General features: G+C 35.3%; 1 protein-coding gene across 5 annotated transcripts in view; it reads left to right on the forward strand.

Annotated features, from left to right (window-relative positions):
* The window catches only part of Sugct (succinyl-CoA:glutarate-CoA transferase), a 709004-nt gene that overhangs the window by 11412 nt on the left and 671121 nt on the right, over positions 1-26471 (forward strand). For 3 of the 5 annotated variants that reach the window (XR_011707951.1, XM_071614148.1, XM_071614158.1), the window contains exons 2-5: positions 15533-15584; positions 16598-16671; positions 20212-20297; positions 20800-20850. Coding sequence is in view for 4 of the 5 variants with exons in the window: in XM_071614148.1 (XP_071470249.1) it covers positions 15533-15584; positions 16598-16671; positions 20212-20297; positions 20800-20850 (263 nt within the window). In the remaining variant the exon portion in view is untranslated. The remainder of the gene's footprint in view (positions 1-15532; positions 15585-16597; positions 16672-20211; positions 20298-20799; positions 20851-26471) is intronic. The other 2 variants (XM_071614152.1, XM_071614160.1) reach the window with 2 other exon arrangements.

Genomic DNA, 26471 nt, shown 5'->3' on the forward strand with positions numbered 1-26471 from the left:
CTCATGGCTGGCCTCAGGCTTCCAGGTGAGCTAGCCCTATCTTTCTCTTGCCTCTTTAACACGATCAGTTCTTTTTATTTCACAGTAATCATGTTCTATAAAATCAATAATAAGAGTGAATTAGTGCCAGTTGCTGTGGCACACTCCAGCAAGACGGGAGGATCACAAGTTCAAGGCCAGCCTCAGCAACTTAGTGGGGCCCTGTCTTAAAACTAAAAACAGCTGGGAATGTAGCTCAGTGGGAAAGCATCCCTGGATTCAATTCCCAGTAAGCCTCTCTTCCTCCCACCAAAAGAGTGAATTAGTAAATACTGAATACTGTACCATTGCTCCTAGAGCAAATCAGGGTTAGGTTTCTGTAAGCCTCGGGTCACACATTTCCATTAACTCATTAAAATATATGCTTGTTTTATGTGTGTTTGTGTTTAAAGACATTTTTAGACAAAATATTGTTTATTTATTAACTTTGATTTCATGATCAACAGCTCAGTAAATCAAAATTGAATAAAGCGTATCTAACACATGTATTTTCTATGTCAGGCACATCTCAGTTTTGCTGTGCTTAGTAATACCAGATAGCACTTCAGCATTACTTTTGTGGGCCATTTAAAACATCAACACAAACACAAAAATTTGAAAAAATGAAAAATTCCCCTAATAGACACTTTACAGTGAAAATTGAAACAAGAAGACTGAGGGTTGCCTAGTTTGCTCTCAGCTGAGAATAAATGTATTGGTAACTCAGTTTTCCTGCATTCTCTGTGTGTTCAGAAGTTGTAGAAGCATTGTGTGTAGTGATTTTGAGGTTGCAAATAATATATATATATATATATATATATATATATATATATATATATTTTTTTTTTTTTTTTTTTTGAGTTGGGATCTTGCTATGTTTTCCAGTTTGGCCTTGAACTCGTGATCTTTCTGCTGTAGTTTCCTGAGTTGCTGGGATTACAGGCATGCATCACCATACTTGGCCTTTTTTTTCACATATATATATATATATATAAAATATATATAAAAATATAAATATATGTGTATAATATACAATATAAATCTTAAATATATACACGTATATATACATATATACACTAACATATACACACACACACACACACACACATATATACACACACACATATATATATGTGTATATATAATGTTTTTGCAGTGCTGGGAATTGAATCCAGGGCATTATACATGCTAAGTGAGTGCTCTACCACTAATATACATCCCAGCACAAGTAAATTTTAATGAATAGTCAAGCTATCAAATAAATGGATTGACTGTAATTTCTCTTTGATACTACTGCAATGTGTGTAAATAATGAATCAGTAAAAGCTTCAGAGTGGCAATATTGATAAAAAACATTGCAGGAGGCGCTGGGATTGTGGCTCGGTGGCAAGAGTGCTTGCTTCATGGGTATGAGGCACTGAGTTTAATCCTCAGCACCACATAAAAATAAATAAATAAAGGTATTGTATCCATCTACAATTAAAAAAAAAATTAAAAAAAATATTGTAGGGGCTATGCAGTGGGAAGTTCATGGGATGATGTTCCACTGTGTTGCTCATGAATATGATATATAATGATATATAATATTGAATAAGAATAGTCAATGGTCAGCATTCAGAAGTGATGGGCCCTAATCAAGGTCTGGTTCAAATGCAGAGACCACACCAGGAGGCTAGCACACAGAAATATTAATGTGCAATGAAGGATATGGAAAATGACAACCCCCCAAGACAATGTGACCCAGGAGGAGGGACAGAGAAAGAAGGTAAATTATTGATCCTTCCCCAATAAATCCTTTCCCAATAACAAGACAATTGGTGGGAAGAAGGCAAACATCAATCCTAAAAAGGCAGTCCCTCGGAAGAGGACAAACATTGATCCTTTCCCAGTGACAATGAAACCATACATTAATCCTGTCCTAGTGACAATACAATGACCCCTCCCCCCCACAAGGTAAGTACTAGGCCTGAACCCTGGACCCTCCATCCTTTCTCAATAAACAAGTTTCAAATTCTCACAGCCTGTTTGCTGAGTGCCCAAACTGACACATTCTGTCAATAATTAAGTCACCTCTCAATGTAACCTATAAAAAGCCAGGCCCCAGTTGTAACTGGTGGTCATTTTCTACCCAGAAGGTGAGAACCTCCGCTGCCTGACTCTGCTGCAGAATGAAAGACATAACTGATCCATGAAGTCTGCTCACGTCCCAGTTATTTGTGCTTTCATTATATCCAATCTCTTTTTCACATCCAAAACTGTGCTGAAACTGTTTTGGTTATTTTTGCTTACACACACCATCAAGGCCTAGTTCAAATGTAAAAGACCTTGAGGCTCTCCCGTGGGAACACTCTAACCAACTTGTTTGTCCCAGAGAGGTGGGAAAATGGAAGGTGGGAGTCAACCCAGATGGGAGTTACAGGAAGGATTAAAACTCAGCCTAAAGAACACAGCCAAAACCTTTTCAATACCTATTTAACATAGATTTTGTACCATGCTCTACCCAACACCACATAAGCCCCTAAGCTAGCACACCAAAATGGGTTTTTCTGTTGTCTGGTCTCCTCCCACATCTCAGTGTTCTCTCTCTTCTCAATTTAATAAATCCATTTACTCTTCCCTTCTGATATTGTTTGTAGATTTTATTCTTGAAACTTGCAAGACAAGAACCTGGAAGAATATTGGCAAAGCCCGGAATCTAGTTTCATCTCAGAGCTCTGGTTTCAATATGATATATAATTTATCTTTTCATAATTAACCTTGTAGAACTTCTGAAGCATAGGTAGAACTTCGATTTTAAAAAATGTGAAAATTTGCTCCAAGGTCTTACAAAATAATGACTGTATTTATAGCTTTATAGTATAAACTATATAGAAATAAATTTTATAGTAGAAATTATATCACTTGCTAGTCAGGAATTATGATGGTAAAAGTTAAGCTATCTTGTAAGAAAGAGATTGGATGTGATATCTCTGGGTAGTTTGGAGAAAAGGGTCCACTGTACAGAAGGCCATCAGGAGTTAACAGTGCTTCAAAGGTCAGTTCACACTGGAGTGGTAATGGGTGGAATGGTGGTGGTAGGGTGAGGTGTGTCTTTTGCAGTTTAATGTGTGTCTGAGACCTGATTAACAATGGCTTCCAGAGTCCATTTTAGGACCCCTGAACCAATGTTACTCATTTTGAGTTTTTTCTTTGACACTCATCCTGAGTGTTCCCTTTTTCCTTCTCCTTGAATGACTCTATATCTTTTTCCTATTTATCTTGTTGGTGATTAGTTTTAGATTACTAAAAGAACTAGTAATTACTTTTAGAACTAATTCTCTTAGAAAGTTATATTATAAACTCCTTAATTATCTCTATAAGTAATTTTTCTCTAGAAAGGATGTTGCGAGGGGACAAAATTGCGACATTGCAGTCGAGGGGAGAAATAATGTCCACGCACTTCTGCTCCTTTCAATGCTTTATTCACTCAAATTACTCCATACAATTTCACTCTATAGGTTCTTAATCAAGAAAACAACAATCCTTAGTGCTAGGCACTGCAATAGACATAATCAATTCACAGTAAACAATTATAGATTAATTAATTCATAGCAAACAATTCTAGATTAATTCTAAGCACTGCAAAACACAATTAATCATGATGGGCTAATGACAGACATTCCCTCTGTGTGCTAAGTTCAAAAGTCTTAACCCTTAGGCTTTAAGTCCAGCAGATGCACACTCACTTAGACCGCAGTGATCAGGTGGGGAACCAAGGCGGTCTTTTCCTGGCATGGAGTGGACGACCAGTTGAGGAGGGGATCATAGGGAGGAGTTGCAGCTCTCACCAAGGTCCAGACGAGGTGGTAGAGTTTGAGAACGGTGAGGTCATGTAGAGGCTCAGGAAATGATAACAAGTGATGGGATGTCAGGTCCTCATCAGGCTCTCCAGTGCATCCTTGTTTCGGCTGGCTGAATCCCTGTTCATTTGCTCTAACATTTATACTAAATTTGGTGGGGGGGTTGACCTGCCTTTCAATCCTTATCAGCTACCACCGGATTTCTCAATGACATCATTTACCCTGAGGTCAGAAACATCTGGTCTGGTGGTCTCCACCCTGATCTTCTGGCTTTTCCCTCTTATCAGGTGAGAACAGCCTGCCAGGGGCTTCACTCTGTTTACCAGGATGAGGGGAAGTAACTTGTTTGAGGCCATACTGGAGGGATCTGTGGATGTGCCTGGTGAAACTGCAGGTTAAACTGGAGTTTTAAAAATGGAGTTGCTATTTGCAGATGATATGATTCTATACCTAGCAGACCCAAAAGGCTCTACAAAGAAACTATTAGAGCTAATAAGTGAATTCAGCAAAGTGGCAGGATATAAAATCAACACGCATAAATCAAAGGCATTCCTGTATATCAGCGACAAATCCTCTGAAATGGAAATGAGGAAAACCACTCCATTCACAATATCTTCAAAAAAAATAAAATACTTGGGAATCAACCTAACAAAAGAGGTGAAAGACTTATACAATAAAAACTACAGAACCCTAAAGAGAGAAATAGAAGAAGATCTTAGAAGATGGAAAAATATACCCTGTTCATGGATAGGCAGAACTAACATCATCAAAATGGCGATATTACCAAAAGTTCTCTATAGGTTTAATGCAATGCCAATCAAAATCCCAACGGCATTTCTTGTAGAAATAGAGAAAGCAATCATGAAATTCATCTGGAAAAATAAAAGACCCAGAATATCAAAAACAACTCTAAGCAGGAAGTGTGAATCAGGCGGTATAGCGATACCAGACCTCAAACTATACTACAGAGCAATAGTAACAAAAACAGCATGGTACTGGTACCAAAACAGGCGGGTGGACCAATGGTACAGAATAGAGGACACAGAAACCAATCCATAAAACTACAACTATCTTATATTTGATAAAGGGGCTAAAAGCATGCAATGGAGGAAGGATAGCATCTTCAACAAATGGTGCTGGGAAAACTGGAAATCCATATGCAACAAAATGAAGCTGAACCCCTTTCTCTCGCCATGCACAAAAGTTAATTCAAAATGGATCAAGGAGCTTGATATCAAATCAGAGACACGCCGTCTGATAGAAGAAAAAGTTGGCTACGATCTACATTCGGTGGGGTCGGGCTCCAAATTCCTCAATAGGACACCCATAGCACAAAAGTTAATAACTAGAATCAACAAATGGGACTAAGTTTTTTCTGAGCAAAAGAAACAATAAGAGAGGTAAATAGGGAGCCTACACCCTGGGAACAAATCTTTACTCCTCACACTTCAGATAGAGCCCTAATATCCAGAGTATACAAAGAACTCAAAAAATTAGACAATAAGAGAACAAACAACCCAATCAACAAATGGGCCAAGGACCTGAACAGACACTTCTCAGAGGAGGACATACAGTCAATCAACAAGTACATGAAAAAATGCTCACCATCTCTAGCTGTCAGAGAAATGCAAATCAAAACCACCCTAAGATACCATCTCACTCCAGTAAGATTGGCAGCCATTATGAAGTCAAACAACAACAAGTGCTGGCGAGGATGTGGGGAAAAGGGTACACTTGTACATTGTTGGTGGGACTGCAAATTGGTGCAGCCAATTTGGAAAGCAGTATGGAGATTTCTTGGAAAGCTGGGAATGGAACCACCATTTGACCCAGCTATTCCCCTTCTTGGTCTATTCCCTAAAGACCTAAAAAGAGCATGCTATAGGGACACTGCTACATCGATGTTCATAGCAGCACAATTCACAATAGCAAGACTGTGGAACCAACCTAGATGCCCTTCAATAGACGAATGGATAAAAAAAAATGTGGCATTTGTACACAATGGAGTATTACTCTGCATTAAAAAATGACAAAATCATAGAATTTGCAGGGAAATGGATGGCATTAGAGCAGATTATGCTAAGTGAAGCTAGCCAATCCCTAAAAAACAAATGCCAAATGTCTTCTTTGATATAAGGAGAGTAAGTAAGATCAGAGTAGGGACGAAGAGCAGGAGAAGAAGATTAACATTTAACAGGGATGAGAGGTGGGAGGGAAAGGGAGAGAAAAGGGAAATTGCATGGAAATGGAAGGAGACCCTCAGGGTTATACAGTGGAGGGGGTAGAGAGAGGAGGGGAGGGGAGGGGAGAGGTGGGGAGGGGGGATGGTGGAGGATGGGAAAGGCAGCGGAGCACAACAGACACTAGTATGGCAATATGTAAATCAATGGATGTGTAACTGATGTGATTCTGCAATCTGTGTATGGGGTGAAGGTGGGAGTTCATAACCCACTTGAATCAAAGTGAGGAATATGATATGTCAAGAAATTTGTAATGTTTTGAACAACCAACAATAAAAAATTAAAAAAAAAAATGGAGTTGCTTAGGCTCAGGCCTAAGGCCATCCTAACAAAGGATATATGGGAGGTAAAGATTTTGAAAATATCCATGAATGAAAATATTGTTTTTACTTCTCTCATGGCTCATGGCTTGATTGGGTTTTGAATATAAGAGAGAAATAATTTTTCCCCTAAACATTTAGAAAGTTTTGTTCCATTTTTATTTTAGATTCCACTGTTGTTGAGAAATCCAATGTCACTCTGAACAACAATACTTATATATAAGACCTGCTTTTTTTTCCCTTTGAAATGTTTATGACAGAAAAATGTCAGTCTTCCATATTTTTAAAAAAAATTTTTTAGTTATAGTTGGACATAACACCTTTGTTTTATTTATTTATTTTTATGTGGTGCTGAGGATCAAACCCAGTTCCTCACATGTGCTTGCCAAGCGCTCCACCACTGAGCCACAACCCCAGCCCCAGTCTTCCTTATTTTTACAGTGATATGTTTTGTTGTGCTTGGTGTGTGTCTTTTAAAAATCTATTATTTGGGGGTATGAAAAGGGACTCTATGCCTTTTCAGTTTTAAGAAATTTATCTCAATTATTTGCTTGGTAATATTCTGTCTTCTGTTTTTTGCTGTCCCATATTATTGTGATTTTTTTATATTTTTATTTTTTTTGTGTTTCATATATATGCAAAATATATATCTTTCTATCTTTCTGCCTTTCTATTACATTCCCATTTTTTAAAATATTTTTAAATTTCAAAGCGAGAGTTTTATCTTCTGAACATTCTTTTTTTAAAAAAGTACTTTGTGCTGTTATGGATGTAAAATCTCATGTTTCTAAGTATATCAATGACTTTCTTTTTAGGGAGATAAAATTTGCATATGGTAAAATTCTCTTTTTAGTGTACAGTTCTATGAGTTTTGACAAACATATGAAGTCATGTAGCTAGTGCTATATTTAAGATATAAAACAGTTCCCTTGTTCAAAATATGTAATTATTTCATTTCCCTGTACCCTGTCTCTTTGTTCACTTTGGTCTGTTTTCTATACCTATCATTTTGCCTTTTCCAGGAGGTGTTATAAATGGAATCACAGTTTAAAAAAATATTTTACCTGTCTTATTTTTTTCCTCTGAATTTCTTTTTCATGTTTGTTTTGGTGGCCTCTCTTTCCTTGACAGAGGCTTTCCCCACATTTTGCTGATTCTCAATTCTTCCCTTGTATGATAAGAGATAGTCATTAAGGAGCTAATTAGATACTGTGCAAATGGATAGGCTTTGTTGTGGGCTGAATTATGTTCCCCTTCAATTCATATGTTGACTCCTTAACCTCCAGTAGCTCAGGATGTGGACTGTATTTGGAGACAGGGCATTTAAAGAGGCAATTAAGTTGGATGGAGGCCATTGGGGTGGGCCTGAATCCAGTCTTTCTGGTGTACCTATACAAGAAGAGATTAGGACAAACAGAGGGACATTAGAGTTGTGAGAGCATAGAGGGATGACCAAGTACAGAGGCAACACGATAGCAGCCCTCTGAATTCAAGGTAGAAGGCCTTGAGAGAAACCAAGCATGCTAGCGCCTTTTTTTTCTTACATACATGACAATAGTGGAATGCATTACAATTGTAATTATCCATTCACAGCACAATTTTTCGTAATTCTGTATATAAAGTATGTTTATGCCAAATTATGCCATTATACATGAGCTGTCTTTTTTTGTTTTGCATTACAATTCTTAATACACCTTTTATCACAATTTATCATATCTCTGTTTGTATATAAGGTATGTTGACACCAAATTCACATCTTCATACATGTATTTTGTATAATGATGAGGGTCTCCTTCCACCATCCATGCTATTCCTCTTCTCCCTCCCTTTCCCTCCCACACCTATTCCCTATAAAGGTAATCTTCCTCCCATGCTCTCCCTCCCAACCCCATTTTGAGTCACCCCCCTTATATCCGAGAAGTCATTTGGCATTTGTTTTTTGGGGATTGGCTAACTTCACTTAGCATTATCTTCTCTAATGCCATCCATTTCCCTGCAAATGCCATGATCTTATTCTTTTTTATTGCTGAGTAATATTCCATTGTGTATAAATGCCACATTTTTTAATCCATTCATCTACTGAAGGACATCTAAGTTGGCTCCACAGTTTAGCTATTGTGAATTGTGCTGCTATAAACATTGATGTGACTGTGTCCCTGTAGTATGCTATTTTTAGGTCCTTTGGATATAGTCCGAAAAGAGGAATAGGTGGGTCAAATCTGGTTCCATTCCCAGCTTTCCAAGGAATCTCCATACTGCTTTCCAAATTGGCTGCACCAATTTGCAGTCCCACCAGCAGTGTATGAGTGTACCCCACCCTCCATCCTTGCCAGCACTTGTTGTTTGTCTTCATAATGGCTGCCATTCTTACTGGAGTGAGGTGGTATCTTGGAGTAGTTTTAATTTACATTTCTCTGATTGCTAGAGATGATGGGCATTTTTTCGTATATTTGTTGATTGTATATCCTCTTCTGAGAAGTGTCTTTTCAGGTCCCTAGCCCATTTATTGATTGGATTATTTGTGTTTTTTGGTGCTTATCTTGTTGAGCTCTTTATATACCCTAGAAATTAGAGTTCTATCTGACGTGTGAGGGGTAAAAATTTTTTCCCAGGATGTAGGCTCCCTGTTCACAGATTATTTCTTTTGCTGAGAAAAAAACTTTTTAGTTTGAATCCATCCCATTTGCTGATTCTTGGTTTTAATTCTTGTGCTATAGGTGTCTTATTAAGGAAGTTGGGGCCTAGCCCCACGTGATGGAGATTAGGGCCTACTTTTTCTTCTATTAGATGCAGAGTCTCTGGTTTAATTCCTAGATCCTTGATCCATTTTGAGTTAACTTTTGTGCAAAAGAATTTGCAGGAAGTAGTTCTTAAGTTTGAGGAGATAGGGAAGAGAGAAGATTCAAGAATATTACTTAGGTTTTTCCTGCTTTGGTAAATGAGCAAGTGGGCATGCCATTCATTGAATTAAGGAACACAGGGCAAGTTTTGTGAGAAGACAGAAATAATACATTAACTGACAATGATGGAGCACCATGGCTAACTGCTTATAAGGCTTTGCTTTATTTAATTTTTTACAATCTTATAAAAATAGGTACCAGTATTATCCCTATTTTATAGATAAGGAAATTAAGGTAGAACAATGTGAACGATGAAAATAGAGTAGCAATTTGAATGTGTGTCACTGTAGTTACGTATACATCTCAGTTTTCCTTAATAGACCATGGAATAGGAGAGAATATGATGGCTTTTGTCTTAGTCTGTTTTCTGTTGCAAAATACTGAGGCTGATAACTTAAAGAATATAGGTTTATTTGGCTCACATTGCTAGAGGTTGGGAAGTCCAAGAGTATGGCACCAGCATCTGGTGAAGTCTGTTGCATCATAACATGGTGGAATGCATCACATGGTGTGACAGAGTGAACTTGATAGCTTGGATATCTCTTCCACCTCTTTTTTTAAAATTCTTTTCACATATGCATGTCAGTAGAGTGTATTTTGACATACATGTATTATAACTTCCTATTCTTGTGGTTGTACATGATGTGGAGTTACACAGTATTTGAACATAGGAAAGTGTACTATTGATTCTACTGTCTTTCCTACTCCCATCCTCCTTCCCTTCTCTTTATTCCCTTTGTCTAATCCAATGAACTTCTACCCACTCCTTATCATTTGATAGCATCCATATATCAGAGAGAACATTTGGCTTTTGGTTTCTTCTTCCGTTTATAAAACCAGTAATGCCATCTTGGGGATCCCACCCTCATGACCTCATCTAACCCTAATTACCTCCTAAAGGTCCCGACTCTAAATGATATTAATATATGAATCTTAGGATTAAGTTTCAGCAATACACTTTTTTGTTTATTTTTTTCCATTTTTTATTGGTGCATTATAGTTGTACATAATGGTGGGATTTGTTGTTGCATATTTATATGTGCATATAACAATATAATTTGGCTAATATAATTTCCTAATATTTCCCCTTCCTTCTGCTCCTCCTGCCCCATGGTCGTCTTTTTCCTCTACTCTATTGATCTCCCTTTGATTTTCATGAGACCCCCCCCCTTATTTTCCTTTTTCCTCTCTAGCTTCCCTATATGAGAGAAAGCATGTGATCCTGACCTTCTTCTGAGTTTGACTTATTTCACTTAACATAATGTTCTCAAGTTCCATCCATTTTCCTGCAAATGATATAATTTAATTCTTATCTATGGCTGAATGAAACTATTGTGTGTGTGTGTGTGTGTGTGTGCATGCATACATACCATATTTTCTTTATCCATTCACCTGTTGATGGACATCTAGGCTGGTTCCATTGTTTGACTGTTGTGAATTGTGTGCTATAAACATGAATATGTATATATTGCTATAGTATCTGGAACATGAGCTTTTGAATAACACTTCAAATCATAGCAACTTTCCTGACTGTATCTTTATAGAATGATTAGCCCTATGGGGAACAAGGGTTACTTAATGGGAGTTCCCATTCATTTCCTACCTATCATAGCTATTCTAGTCCCTCTTTCCTCTACCAACTCAGAGGTGAAACTCAACTTCTTTTCTTTGATTTCCCCAGAACCACTCACACAGAGCACTTGTGTTTGTGGTGGGCTTTACAGAATCAGTTTGATGATTTTGGAGAGGTACTATTTACAACTTGGAGTATTTGTTATTTTTAAAGCTATTTGGTTATCTTTCTTTTTCCTTTCTCTTTTTGGTATTGGGGATTGAATCCAGCAGTGCTCAACCACTGAGTTTCATTCCCAGAAACTTTTATCTTTCATTTTGACATAGGATGCTTGCTAAGTTGCTTAGGGCCTCACTAAGTTGCTGAGGCTGGCTTTGAACTCACAATCCTCCTGTCTCAGCCTCCCAAATTACTGGGATTACAGGTGTGCACCTCTGTGCCCAGCTGGTTATCTTGCTGATGGAAGTTTTCCCTGGTGATTTTTCTCTTTTGTTGCCCAGTTTCCTTTCTTTTAGTTTTCCTTTCTGTTCTAACTGCTAAGCTTACCTGCACCCCCAAATTACCATTGGCTTCTTTGGCAAAACTGTTTCACAGTGTATTTGATTAATTGTTTCTTCATTCTACCATTTTCAAGCCCTATCCAAGAGAGAGGGGAAATGTGCTGTCAGGAGCTGCCACATTGGGACCGAACACCCCTTAGCTTTGAGCGATCAGAGTGTGGAGATGTGGCAAGCCAGACATGGGCTCTGTGTGTGTGAACTATGAGCATTGAGCACACAGGGTGGACTGAACCAATGTTGCCCCTGTGTTTGGGCGGGCAACATATGAGTCTTTTCGATTGCTCTGCCTATGATCCCTACACAGCATATGAGATGGATGTGGCCTTCCTAGATGTCACTCAACCTGTTGAGTCTAGGAAGCTAGACTCAACGCCCTGAAACTTGACCCCTTTCCTTATTAGAATGGCTTCTCCCCAATAAAAAGGTTCAGCACATGCTCTCCACTCTCTTTCTTGCCTGCCTTGCCCACCTTGTGGGAGCTGTGGCTGAGGAGCTATCAGGGAATCCAAAGAAAAGGTACTTTTTGTGTCTGTGTCTTTATTTTTTCCCCAAATTCACTTGGAGTGACCCTGACTGGTTTAGTCATGTGACACAAAAATGAGCTACCTGAATTTGAGCATTCTGGTCTCTTTTATAAGCATGCTAATTATCAAGTATAATATAAGAACCATATGGTCATCTCAATAGATTCAGAAAAAGCATTCAACAAAATACAGCACCCCTTCATGATCAAGTATATGGATCCCTCCCTTCCTCCATGCTTTAACTTCTTCACAGATTCTTTAATTCCTAGTGAGTGCCTGCTGTGTGACAGCTATGGTTCTAGACCGGGGAATGCAAGACTGACAAGTCCTGCCCTATTGAGATTGTATTCTAGTGAGAAAGATGGTAGTAAAACTAATAAATAAGCCTACAGTATAATGTAAGGTAATAAGTATTATAAAGAAAAATAAAGCAGGAATAGAGATTCATAGGGGTTCTGTTTTAGGTAGAATGATCTGGCAAGGTCTCTCAGTGTGATATTCAAGCAGAAATTTAAATGAAGTGAGAAGAATGCAAATATATAACGGAAGAGAGTGCCAGTCCTAGGGAATAGTAAGTGCAAAGGCCCTGTCACATCTTGTGTTTTCTGTAAAGCAGTTATTGAGACCATTAGAAAGGCAAATTTGGGGGGGCAGTAAACTCAGTTAGAAGAAAAGGAAGAAAATCCAATTGGAGGGAGGAGCTGCCAGACTGCATGTCGACCTGTCAAAGTCTGTGCCAGCCTTGTGCGGGGTTCCATAGCTGACAGCCTGAGGCCCACTACAGCACCTCTGCAGTGAGTGGAGGAAATGACTAGGCCTTATTTTCCACTCTGCTCAGTCATTTGACCATGGACTTCTCTGGTCAAATGGCATATGCTTTCAGCTGAAGTAGGCTGAAGTGAACTCTGACTGAGCTGATACTGGAAGTTGTAAGTTAAACATGCTTTCTGTATGTGGACAGTAAATCCTTTCTTGAAGAGCAATCTGCCCAAGGCTCTAAAACATGATTAAACGACTGCAAGAAGGCTGGGGAAGAGTGAGAAGGAGAGTGATAGGGAAGGAGATTGGAGAGGCAACCAGGGGCCAGAATAAGCAGGATCTTGTAGGCTGTGGAAAGATGTTGGATTTTTTTTTTTTTTTTTTTTTAATTCTGGGGACCGAACCTGGGGAACTCTACCACTGAGCTACATCCTTAGTCATTTTTTTTCTGAGATAATATCTCACTAAGATGCCTAGGATGACCTTGAACTTGTGATCTTTTTGCTTCAGCCTCCTTTGTTGGGATGACAGGTGTGTACCACTGTGCCTGGCTATGTCTTGCATTTTAAAAGGATAACTGGCTGCTACAACAGGCTGTTTCTGCCATAAGCCATGATTTCATTTTATTTATTGCTGTCTCACAAATCATCCCAAGACAGTACTTAAAACAATACTGATTTATTTTTTCTCAAAGTTCTGTGGGTTGACTGGACAGTCTTCAGCAGGATTTACCTGAGCTCATTGATGTGGCTGCAGATAGGTGGTGTTTGAGGTGGGCCTGGGTGTTTTACATGGCTTTACATACATGTCTGGGGCCTCAGCTGGGACTGTTGCAATGACTGAGATGGCCAGGTCACTTTCCATGGGCTCTGTCATCTTGTGCTTTTTCACATGAAGCCAGAAACATTCTGAAACATCAAGCCTTAGGAAGCAAGCACTTATCCAAGCCTCGGCCAGTGTCAAGTCTCTTGATGTCCCATTGGTGAAAACAAGGCAAATGTCCAAGCCCAGAGTCAACATGGGAGAATATGCAAGGTTATGCATATCTAGAATTGTGATTCATGGGTGCTGTACCTGTAGTAATCTAGTATGCTAAACATTCTTTTGGCTCTTTTTCATTTTCTGATCCTCTGTTCATCAATTTACCATCTAATTATAATTTGGTTTTCCACATAAGAGTGCTTACAAGAAAATAATGCATCAATCACATGGACTTAAAATATTTTCTATTGCTTTGACAGTAATTTCTTATTGTATTTGCTTATTTCAAGGAGTAAACATTCAGTGTATGGAGTTCTAGTGTTCATTACTGTAGTAATGTGGTCTTTTGACCCCTAGCTAAGAATCATTGTACTCCTTGTGGTTCATCTCAAGCCTATGAGAAAATGTATGAATTCTAACCTTCATTCTTAATCTGCTTGTGATAGAGTTACTTTGAGAATTAAAAAAAAATATGTTGAATCGAGTAACTCTCAATCATTGCTGATGGGAATGAAAAATAGTACAGCCACTTTGGAAGACAGTTTGGCAGTTTCTTACAAACTAAACATACTCTTACCATACGGTCCAGCAATCACGCTCCTTGGTATTTACCCAAATGGATTGGAAACTTATGTCCACACAAAAACATGCACACAATGTTTATAGCAGCTTTATTCATAATTGCCCAAACTTGGAAGCAACCAAGATGTTCTTTAGTAGGTGAATGAAGAAGATGTGGTACATACAAACAATGGAATATTATTTAATACTTAAAGGAAATGAGCTATGGAGACTTGAAAAGATGTAAGGAAACTTAAGTGCATGTTACTAAGAGAAAGAAGCCAGAAAGGCTATATTTATACTACATTTTGATAAAGGCAAAGAAGTTAGTGAAGTAGGAGATGAATAAGTGGAGTGGAGCACAAGGATTTTTTAGGGCAGTGGAACTATTCTCTATGATAATATAATAGTGATTACATATCATTATGCTTTTGTTAAAACTCATAAAATGGGCAATATCAAGAATGAGCCCAAATGTAAACTATGGATTTCAGGTGAAAATGATGTATCAATGCAGATTTATTGATTATAATAAATATACTACTCTAGTGTAGGATTTTGAAAGTGGAATGTTATGCATATGTGGGAACAGAGTTCCTCTGGAACATTTTTGTACCTTTCACTCAAGTTTGCTGTTTGCCAAAACAGTTCTAAAAAATAAAGTCAATTAAAAATAACTGAAGTGATAGTTCCCAATTTTTCCCCAGAAGGGCTTGACCTCAGTCATTATGAGGTCATAATGACTAAACTATGTAAGTCATTTGACTAAAATTTGATTTTGTGATTTAATGTTGATTTTGAACATGTTTGTTTGATGTGTTATTAATGTACATATCAATTTAGCTGATGGGTGAAGAGAAAAAGGGAAGTATGCATATGATTGTAAACTGTTTAATATACTTTTAAGATTCATTATTTCCTCCCTGTCTTGAGAGAACAAATATTTGGAGATCTTTGTTGTTGCTTTTACTATCCTATATATTACATGTCACTATTTTAGTTTTTATTTTTCATTAGAAAAAAATATTTCAGTGTGGCTGTGGATGCTATTAATTGGGAATATTTTATTATTAGAGGCTTTAGTGGACATTCACTGGGATCAGGGTGAGGTTTTTGTGTTAAGCAGAATCATTGTGAAGAAAAATTATTGTTTTTGATAACAATAGAGACTACATAAAACTAAATGTGGAGAAATCTGCTTTGTTCTTTCTGAAAAGTATTAATTAATATTCTTAGAATGTTTTTGTTTTGTTCCAGATATTGACAACGTGAAGCCATTGGAGGGTGTAAAAATTCTAGATCTAACAAGGTTTGTATTGTTTATTTACATTTTAGTGATTAGTTTTTCCCTTCTCTCAACAATTTTTAATTACTTTTTTCGATCATAGGGGGATATTTATTTCTTATGTTCAAATTTTGGAGAAGGAGAAAAGAAAAGAAAAATTCCTGGAGTCGCACTATTCTAAGAGACAATTAGTGTAATATTTGTGCATTTTTGTCAATCTACACATTTATATATAATTTTAAAAATAATTGGAACTACATTGGAATTATAGTTTTATTGGCATTTAAAGCATACAACAGCATGTTTTTTTTAGTTTTATTTGAATTTTTGGAAATGCTTTTTTAACTTTTTTGTTCCCTAAACAAACAAACAAAAAAGCATAATTATTCTTAGTCTTATACATCTACCAGTTGAAACACGAGATATTTAAGTGCTTATGAAATACATTAAGAAAACATCTGACTTGGGCCTTAAGGACTTCATGAGATTACTGTATGGGAATAGCTAAATATACAGTTTCCTTTTGAATATTTTTCTGTTATTAAAAATTAAACAGGGCTAGGATTGTGGCTCAGTGGTAGAGTGCTCGCCTAGCACATGTGAGGCCTTGGGTTCGATCCTCAGCACCACATAAAAATAAATAAAATAAAGATATTGTGTCCAACTACAAGTAAAAAATAAATATTAAAAAAAATTAAACAAAAAATGTAAGATGATATTGTATTATATAGATTTTAGTTTTAGTTTTTAATTACTTAATAATCCCCCAGTATTTCACATTTATAAATTAGTCTTCCTTGGATACAAATATTGCCTCAGTTTCAATTTCTTCTTCAGGATAGAATTCTAGAAATAGAATTACCAGATCAAAGGGGATATACTTTTTTAAAGCTCTTGATACATATGGCCAAATAACAGTTTCTACAATTTTGATTCTTGCTAGTATTATATAAGCTTATCTGTGTTGATGGAATATTAAGAAAATAATTAATAAAAAATTTCAAGTTGGTCTTTTTTTATTGTTGTTAACATTGTAGAGTGCTGGCAGGACCTTTTGCTACTATGAATTTAGGAGATCTTGGAGCAGAAGTTATAAAAGTGGAAAGACCAGGTAAAGCTATTGCTTGTTTAAAAAAATAGAATCAGGCTAATAAATATTTTGAGTAATTCCTTAAGTTTTCATGTTTGGATATCCTATAAATGGGATGAGGAGATAAGTTAAATGATTATTTTCTTTTTTCCATTTCTTGTGTTCCTCTGAACCTGTGCTTGTGATCCCTTTTTTACTCTATAAAGGTGCCAAGGACTAAGACTGAAGTTATTTCCTTCTCACATACCTGAAACATTCTGTTAAAACATATAATAACAATGATGATAAAAACAATTATAGAGCCAGGCTAAGTTTTAAACCCATTGCCGGGCTGGGGTTATAGCTCAGTGGTAGAGTGCTTGCGTAGCACTTGTAAGGTACCAGGTTTGATCCTCAGCACCACATTAAAATAAAGATATTATGTCTATCTATTAAAAAAAGAATAAACCCTGTTGACTTGAATTTAATCTTTACAATAACCATATAGGCTGATATTATTCCTTGTTTATAAATGAGAAAATAGAAGCATAAGACACAGAGGTAAAGCAATATGTTCAAGCTTACATAGTTAGTAAAGAGTATCTAGGTTCTCAGCTCAGATTCTGGTTTTTCTAGGCTCTATACAAGCTGCACCATTGAGATTGAGATTAGAGTGAGTGTGACCACATTCCCTGAGCATGGGATGAAGGGATGGCAAAGACAAGGGCATGATAAAAGGGAAGAAATAAGATACAGAAGGAGGAGAGAAGGAAAAGGAATCAAAGCCCATCAAAAGCAACCCAAATACCCTAACCTGTCATTCTATTCTATTTAAAAAAAAATTAAAAAACTTTACCACTTTAGAGTTTAGAGGTTTTGAGGCAGGGCTGGGGCTGTAGTTCAGTGGTAGAATACTTGCCTAGCATGTTTGCGGTACTGGGTTCAACCCTCAGCACCACATAAAAATAAACAAATAAATAAAGGCATTCTGTCCATCTACAACTACAGAAAAATAAAAAAATAAATAAATCAAGGGCTTGAAAGGACAACATATCAGCTTATATTATTTTTTTATCTCACATCTGTCTAATTTTTTTTCCTTCTTTTCCCATCAAATACATGTCTTCTGAATATGCAATTTTCACTTTTATTTGGTGCTTTAAACATTATGGTGATTAGTTCATGCAATTATTGATAAAGTTGCTTTGAAAAGTATCTTTGTTGTGTGCCACTTCTTTCCACAAGCACTTAAGAGGCACAGATACTTTCTTCATGCCATTATTCTATAGACAGCTTATCTTGAAGTTATCAAAAATTAGTATTACTATTTATGTTCTAATATTTAGTCCTTATGGATTTGGAACAGAATTCTCAAATTAATGAGAATGGTATAGTGCTGATTAGTGTGCATTTATCCATAAGGCTCATAGAGATGAATTTATAATTATATCAACATTAATTTACCATAAGTGATAAACCATATTTTAAAGTAGAATATTTGACCTGGAAGATTCTATTTCCTGCTAATCAGATCTTCCTATGAGGCCAAAGCAGTTAGCAGAAGATTCTCTGATCAGCATAGGAGTATTATATATTATTGTATTTTATCTTGTTATATTTATCTGAGCCCGTGTTTATCAGTCTCAGATAATAGAAGTGCCTGGAGAGTCCTGCTTTCCTGAGACATTTGCTTCATATATCCAGTCAACAAAGTTTATCACTTTCTGTCATTACTGGATACATACTGAAGAATATTTATTTTTTTAGCTGAACACTCCCCACTCCAGTTGTTTAAAGCTTCTAATTTATACATTTTGATTTGATTTCAACATCAGAGCACCTCCTGATTTCAACCATTGGTTTTCTTGTGTCTTCCTTTCTTGTATGGAGCATCCCATCTAATTTTTCTTTCTATTTCAGTTGGTCAACAGTTTAGTAATTGTACTTATATTACTTTCATAAATTATTATTCCTTATTTACTTATCCCTGTTTCTCCTTTGTACTTTAGGTTCCACTATGAGGAGAACTTTCTTTGTCAAGGCCTTTATTACCTCTCAAACACCTAGCAGGTGTTTACTGCTCCTTTTTTGGCTGATAAACCCTCTTGCCCAATACATTTTAATGTTCATAATATATATTCAATTGTTCTGGGTTTTTGAGATACTTACTCAACGTGGATATGAGGAAAAATGACTAGTAGCAGTTTCATTGAATGCAACTTGATAGTATTTCTAAATTCCAGTAGACTCTCTTTTTATGTCTACTTTTCCATTTCTTCAATTAAATAAAATTTGATTGCAGTTTCTGACTTAGGACTTATTCTTACTTATGTAATCATAAGAGCATATCAAACTTAAGTATAGTTTTTATCTTTTCTTTTAGAGTTAGCAAATCCATATGTGTAATCTATAATGCCTGCAGGACCTGGCAGGGAATGTAAATGAGTGAAACGGGCTGGAAGGGCAGCAAATGAGGCCACTAAAACTCCAGATTGTACCTATAAGCAGGCATATGAGATCAGGAATTTTGGTCTTTTGTTCACTGCCATTTTTGCCCTGGATAGAGCAGTATCTTCACTTAGCTGGTGCTCAATAAGTGTTGAATCAATGAATGGATTGAAAAACCATTTAAGAAAGGCTAAGTTTTTACATGAGATTTCCAGATTTTGAAATCTTAGCAGATTGTTAAAAAACTTAGAAACTCTGTGGGTCGAATAAAACATGTTTACAAGCTTTCTGGTTTAATAGTTTGTGATCTTTTATCTTATGTTTTGGGTCAAATGACACTGATCTTTCTGCCTTTCTAAAATCATGGCTATATTCTAAGGACAAGAGAAGAGGAAAGCTTTCTTAGGCCTCCAGTGTAACTTCTGACCTATTTCCACCTGATAGATGCATGCAAATATTTAAACCAAATGAATCTCAACTTTATCTTGGCATTGTTGCTTCTCCTCTTCCTTCTATTTTAAAATATTGTGAGTCAAAAAAAAAGGAAGTGGCTGGTGATTCTGAGAGGTCCTATCATATACCAAATATCTGGGCCTTACATACATTTCTCACAAAGTCACTGATGGGTTTAGTATTGGGTAGTTCTCTTTGTGGACCCTTGTAGTTCATTCTCCCCAACTCCCTCCTCCCTGTCAATGTTTTGAGTATGTCCTTCCATTGGTATTTAGTATTTATTGCTTTGTGTAATTATTGGTTTATGTCCTGTTAGAACTAATACTTCTTTTCTATTCTTACTTGTGCACTCTATTTCTCTTGTGGGTTTTTAAAAAATAAATAGATTTATTTTTTATTCTCTTTTTTCCTTCAAAAAGATTATGCCTTGATCCATCTCAAGAGAGTAAATAAAGTTTAATGGTTAATAGATTATACCATTTAAATGACTAGAATTTAAAACTTTATCCAAGTTCATAAATTCTTTACTTTTTAGAGGGCTAGTGATAAAAGTTAATTGTTATTGCCTATACAGGTAATTATAATGGTTAATATCTCACACTAATACTTATTCAGAAGTTATAAAAATCTCTCATGGTGTTTTGGAGCTAAGAATTAATAGCTCATATTGTTATTTTTTAGGAGCTGGTGATGATACACGAACTTGGGGGCCACCTTTTGTGGGTACAGAAAGTACATATTTTCTCAGTGTTAACCGAAATAAAAAAGTAAGGATATCATAATTTCTTTTTTTTTTTTTTTGCATTATTTGTATAGTTTTTTTATTATCACAAAGCTTTGGATAGCATCATGGCTTTTTTTGTAGATATAACTAATATTTCAAACAATATGAAGTTTTCTTTATTCATCAGTTATCAAATAGAAGCAGGGATTTTAAAATTAATCTTCTTTCTCTATTAACTTAAAACATTTCATGAGAATTTATAGTGGAAATCATTTTATGAAAGAGAAATCATTTGATTCTTTACATTGTTTTAGAGAATGCTAACTCTAATACTCATATTACTATTGAAAACCATTTATTATAATCCTTGATATCATTCTGATAGCGAATATAATCAGTAAAAATGATTTAATAATTCTTCATGAGGGATACAATTTTGCTTTAAGAGGAGAATCTATGATGTGAATGACTCTCTTGTTGGACTGTCAATAATAAAAAAAGCCTTTATGATAATATTATATATATATATATATTTTGATTTTTAGAGCATAGCTGTTAATATCAAGGATCCAAAAGGGGTGAAAATCATCAAAGAGGTACAGTATACTCTATGGAAGGCATTTTGCCTACCACTTGTTGTAATTTGTGATTTAAATATCAGAGCAAAAGTGTTTTAAAACTATCTTGTATGACAATCTGTTATTTTCCTATAAACTACATCTAAGAAGTTAAGTTGGCTTTTTTAGTAAATATAATGTGCTTTATATTTCCTTGTATATTGTGTATAATTACAGTCCTAGCTACTATCTACCGAGTGTTTTTTGCATCAGATTCTGAACTTGGGCACTTATATTATCTCCACTAAACCTCAATTTGCTTTGTAAATGAAGCATTAGATCCCCATTTTCATAGAATGGTATTGAGTCTCATAAGGTCTAAGTGGTGCTCCAAAGATTACATAGCTAATGCTAAATTAAATTATATTTGGCTTAAAGTTGCCTCAGTATATAGAAAACTTAAAATCTAATTTAGTATGTAAACCAACTAAAAACTAATTAAAGAGTATGTTCTTATAACAAATAATGAAATCTCAGACAATTTCAGTTCAAACTTCAGCAAATCACAAGCTGCCAATTGATCAGACCATGTCCATATGAAGCAAATGTCGGACTATAACCAATCACGTTGTTTTGGAATGTCAGTTCATTTTTTTGTTTCTAAATACTGCCTGCCCATTTGCTGGGCAGTGGGTGGAGCACTCTGAATCTCTCCTGATTTTGAGAGCTGCTTAAATAATAAATCATATTATTCTCAAATAAATTTTTCTAAATTTAATTTATTTAACAATTTTTCTTTTAACATTAGTAAGGGGAAAAACTGACATTTGAACTCAAGTAATATCATTGGAAAGCCTAAGCTTTTTATAGAATTTATTCAGATAGCCATTATGTCCAGACCTGACTCATCATCTTTCATAGAGGGGAAGGATGAAATAACAGTTAAAAGTACTATCTTTAAGTGAGTTTCTAATGCTGTCTTGCTAGCTATATGAGTTCAGGAAAGTTATTTAACCTCTTTGTGCCTCAATTTCCTCATCAATTAACTGGGAATAATATTTTTTAATGTATGCTTTTTTTTAAAGAGAGAGAGAGAATTTTTAATATTTATTTTTTAGTTCTTGGTGGACACAACATCTTTGTATGTGGTGCTGAGGATGGAACCCGGGCCGCACGCATGCCAGGCGAGCACGCTACCGCTTGAGCCACATCCCCAGTCCCTGGGAATAATATTATTAGCTTTTTTTCTAGAGTTGTTGTTAGAATTGAGTTTTTAATGTGCAAAATGTGTAGAAAAGAGTGCCTGCCACATAGTCAACGCTAATTAAGCAATATCTATTATTTCCTTATGCACATGAAGTTGGTTTCATTATGTGAAATTAAACTTGTTTGCTGTCTTTAAGTTTTATAATCTACTCTAATGGATGTATATATTTGGTTAGAAAACCAGGTCTGAAATCTTAAATTTAAAAAATATATTTGTTACCAAACTAACTTTAACCTCATACATCTGCTGCTGCTTTCTTTACTTATCTGAGTGTTTGAAAAATCATTTCTTTTAATTTTTTAAGATTAGAATCAATGATGATCTCTTTTGGTTCTGCAGGATCAATCCCACAAATTTGGAATATTTTTTTTTTGTTTACTAGATATATTTTGAACCCAAAGCTTAAAAATTGTCCTGAGATCATACTACCCTGCTTTCCCATATCTTTTCTACAACATCACTTAGATTTATCTTTCTTTTTCTTTAAGTTTATAACTCAGTTTGATTTTTTAAATTGCTCTCCATCATTGTTGGCCTGCTTTATTTTCTTACTGTAGCTACCATCACCTTGGACCTAGCTCTCATTGTCTGCATTCTCAGTCCTTTCTCTTATAATTCCTCATCCTCCTTGTCCTTGTCTTCATCTTCCTCCTCTTCCTCTTTCTCCTCCTCCTCCTCCCCTTCTTCCCCTTCCTCCCTTTCCTATTTGTTTTCCTCTTCTCTTCTTCTTCTTATATCATCTGGGCCATTGTTCTTTTCTCAATAATACTTCTTCTGGTCTTTTTTTTTTTTTTTTTTTTTTTTTTTTTTGGTATTTGTAGATGGACAGCATGCCTTTATTTTATTTGTGTATTTTTTTCTGTGTTTCTGAGGATCGAACCCAATGCCTCCCATATGGAAGGTAAGCGCTTTGCCACTGAGCTACAGCCCCAGTCCTTCTTCTGGTCTTTGTTGCTTATTTAGTTTAGTTTCAGTGTTCAAAGTCCTGTTTTTTTGCTTCCACATCAGAACATTCTTTTATCTCATCCTGAGTAGTCAAGGTTTCAGATTTAATTGAACAAATATATTTTCATTAGGGTTTCTCAGTGGGACAGTGTTAGGTAGAATGTATAACTTCGCTACACATTATGTACAGATGAATATTTTAGGCCAACATGTATAATTCTGACTTCCTTCCCATATTATTTGGATCATGCCAGTGTGCTCTATGAGATTGTAATAATTTAAAATTCAGTTTCATTGTGGGCTTTATTTCTCTTCAAGTCTGATTAATGAAGTAAGTACATTTTAACTCACATTAAATTTAAATAGATCATCTGTGACATTTTATTTTTGGGTGATGGTGCTGGGGATTGAACCCATGGCCTTATGCATCTTAGGCCAGCACTCTACCAGCTGAGCTATATCCCCAGCCTAGGAACATTTTTTATGTTAATTGCTTTTAGCATAAGTTATATTTATATAACTTATATATAATTCAGCCTAAAGGGAGAATTATTTTTGCCTACTCTTTTATATTCTTTCTGGCAAGGATTTCTTTTTTGGCCATAAGAGTAGCAACAACAACCTGTACATTCAGATCTTAGTGGCTACGATTGCTCATATAATGAGTCTAGTTTATAGAAATGGTCCCAAAGCATTATGCAAAACAATTAGCTGGATAACCAAGAGTTTCAAAAGTATAACTCCTTTGTCAATGAGGCCAACCAAAACCAGGCTTTGTTAAAAGCAAAATTCTGCTTAGAAAATCTACATGGGCCTGGTATTTTCATAGCAATATGATTTGATCACTTTCGAACATATGCCATCCTATATTTTAAATAATTCGGTATATTAATTAGTTGACAGACTATCCCTTTTATGGGCATATATTATGGTCAGGAGAGCATATAATGTAAGACCATATAAAAACTGTGAGTTTTGTTTTCCGCCAGTATTTTATTATGAAAATTTAAACCATAAAGTTGAAGGAATAGCAAACCCTTTACTTAGATAAAGCAATGTTAGCATTTTGCTATGTATGCTTACACATGTACAACATGTAGACTGTGTGTGTGTGTGTGTGTGTGTGTGTGTGTTTGAACTATTTGAAAGTAAACAGAAGATGTGAGATTTTGCCTTTAAATTCCTTCAGTATACTTCTGTAATTAAAGATATTCTTTGATATAATATTTTAAACTTACTTTATGATTTCCTCATATGTGTGGTTAAACTTTTATTTTTGCTTACCCTGTTCCTAAATTATATCTATAGACAAAACTCAGATTAGATACTGTATATTTCACATTGATTTCACCTACTCTGTGACTGAAAGGAAGATCATTTTATTCCTTTCTTAAGTAAATAAATAAATATGGTGGTTTTTCTAATTCATACAAAGTTATTCTTGCCTTTTATTCTGGGAAAAATTCTATAATAGATTTTTAGGTGATTTGTGAGCACTCAGATAAGGAAGAGATGATATACAGTAATATTGAAAAACAGTCTTTTTTACTCCTCTTTTTATTTTCTAGTAGATCCTGGTTTATCTCTTCAAAGAACTAACTCTTTGTTGCATTGATACTTTTACTTATTTTTAATTACAAATTTCACTAATTTTGACGCAGATCTTAATTTTTCCTGTCTCTTACTAATTCTGGAATTCATTTATTATTCCTTTTTAAAAATTTTTTTTTGTAGTTATAGATGGACAGCATGTCTTTATGTTGTTCTATTTTTATGTGGTGCTGAGAATTGAACCCAGTTCCTCACATATGTGAGGCAAGCACTCTGCCATTGAGCTATAACTGCAGCCCATTATTCTTCCTTTTCTAAGACCTTGAGGTGTAACATTAGATTATTTATTTTGGATCTTTCTTTTTTATTTCTTTAATATAGGCACTCAATGCTATAAACTTTCCTCTTAGAACTGCCTTCATACTGCCCCAGAGTTATTGTATGTTGTGTCTCTGTCCTCATATTCTTCTAAGAATTTTTTTGATTTCACCCCTTATTGTTTTTATGACCCACTTCTCATTTAAAAGTATATTATTTGATATACAGGTATTAATATGATTTCTGTTTTTATCTTGTTATTGATTTGTAATTTCATTCTATTATGATGTGATGAGAGGCAAGGAATTTATGTATTTTTTTCCATGTGTGAAGACTTGCTATGTGTCCTAAAATAAGATGTTTTTTAGAAAAGGTTCTCTGTGCAGCTAAAAAAGTGAATTCAGTTGTTGACAGATGAAGTAGTCTATAGATGTCTGTTATGTTCATTTGATTAATAATATTTTTTAGTTCTGAAGGGTCTTTATTTATGTCTGCATGATCTATCTATTGGTGAAAGAGGTATATTAAAATCACCTTTTATGATTGTGTTGTAGTCTTGTTGGTTCTTTATATTGAGAAGGGTTTGTTTTATGTATGTAGGTGCACTGATATTTGGGGCATAAGTATTTACAATTATTGTATCTTTTTGTTGGATGATTCCCTTAACCAGTATCAAAGCGACCTTCTTTGTCTATTTGGGTCAATTTTGACTTAAAATCTACTTTGTTAGATGTCAGAATAGCTGTTCCTGCTTACTTTTGGTCTCTATTTGCATGACATTTATTTTTCCATCTTTTCATATTTAGCTTGTGAATGTCTTTGCCTGTAAGGCGAGTCTCTTGTAAACAACATATGTTGAGGTCTTATGTTTTTTACTTCATTCTGCCAATCTATATCTTTTGATTGCAGAGTTTAGATCATTTATATTCAGTGCTATTATAGGGAGATGATTTTTATTTCCTTTATCTTGATTTATTTCTATTGCTTAATTTAGACTTGATTCTTCTTCAATTGACTATTCTTCTTATGAGATTCATCCATATGCTTTCTAAGATATTTATTTTTCATTTCTTCTGTGTGAAATATTTCATTGAATATATATATTTATTTTTAAATTTGTTCTAATTAGTTATATGTGATAGTAGAATGCATTTTGACACATTGTATACAAATGGAGAAAAACTTCTCATTTCTCTGGCTGTACAATAATGCAGAGCCACACTGGTAGTATAATCATACATGTATATAGGGTAATAATGTCCGTCTCATTACACCATCCTTCCCATCCCCATACCTCCTCCTGCCTCCTTACTTCCCTTTGCACAAACCACCTGCCGTTATGGATCAGCATTTGCTTATCAGAGAAAACATTTGGCCTTTTGTTTTTTATAGTTTGCTTATTTAGCATGATATTCTCCAGATCCATCCATTTACCTGCAAATGCCATAGTTTTATTCTTCTTTAAGGCTGCTAATAATCTATTGTGTATATGTACCACATTTTCTTTATCCATTCATCTATTGAGGGACATCTAGGTTGGTTACATAGTTTAGCTATTATGCTAGCTTAGTGGTTATGA

Source organism: Marmota flaviventris, chromosome 1, assembly GCF_047511675.1.
Source record: "Marmota flaviventris isolate mMarFla1 chromosome 1, mMarFla1.hap1, whole genome shotgun sequence".
Lineage (NCBI taxonomy): Eukaryota > Metazoa > Chordata > Mammalia > Rodentia > Sciuridae > Marmota > Marmota flaviventris.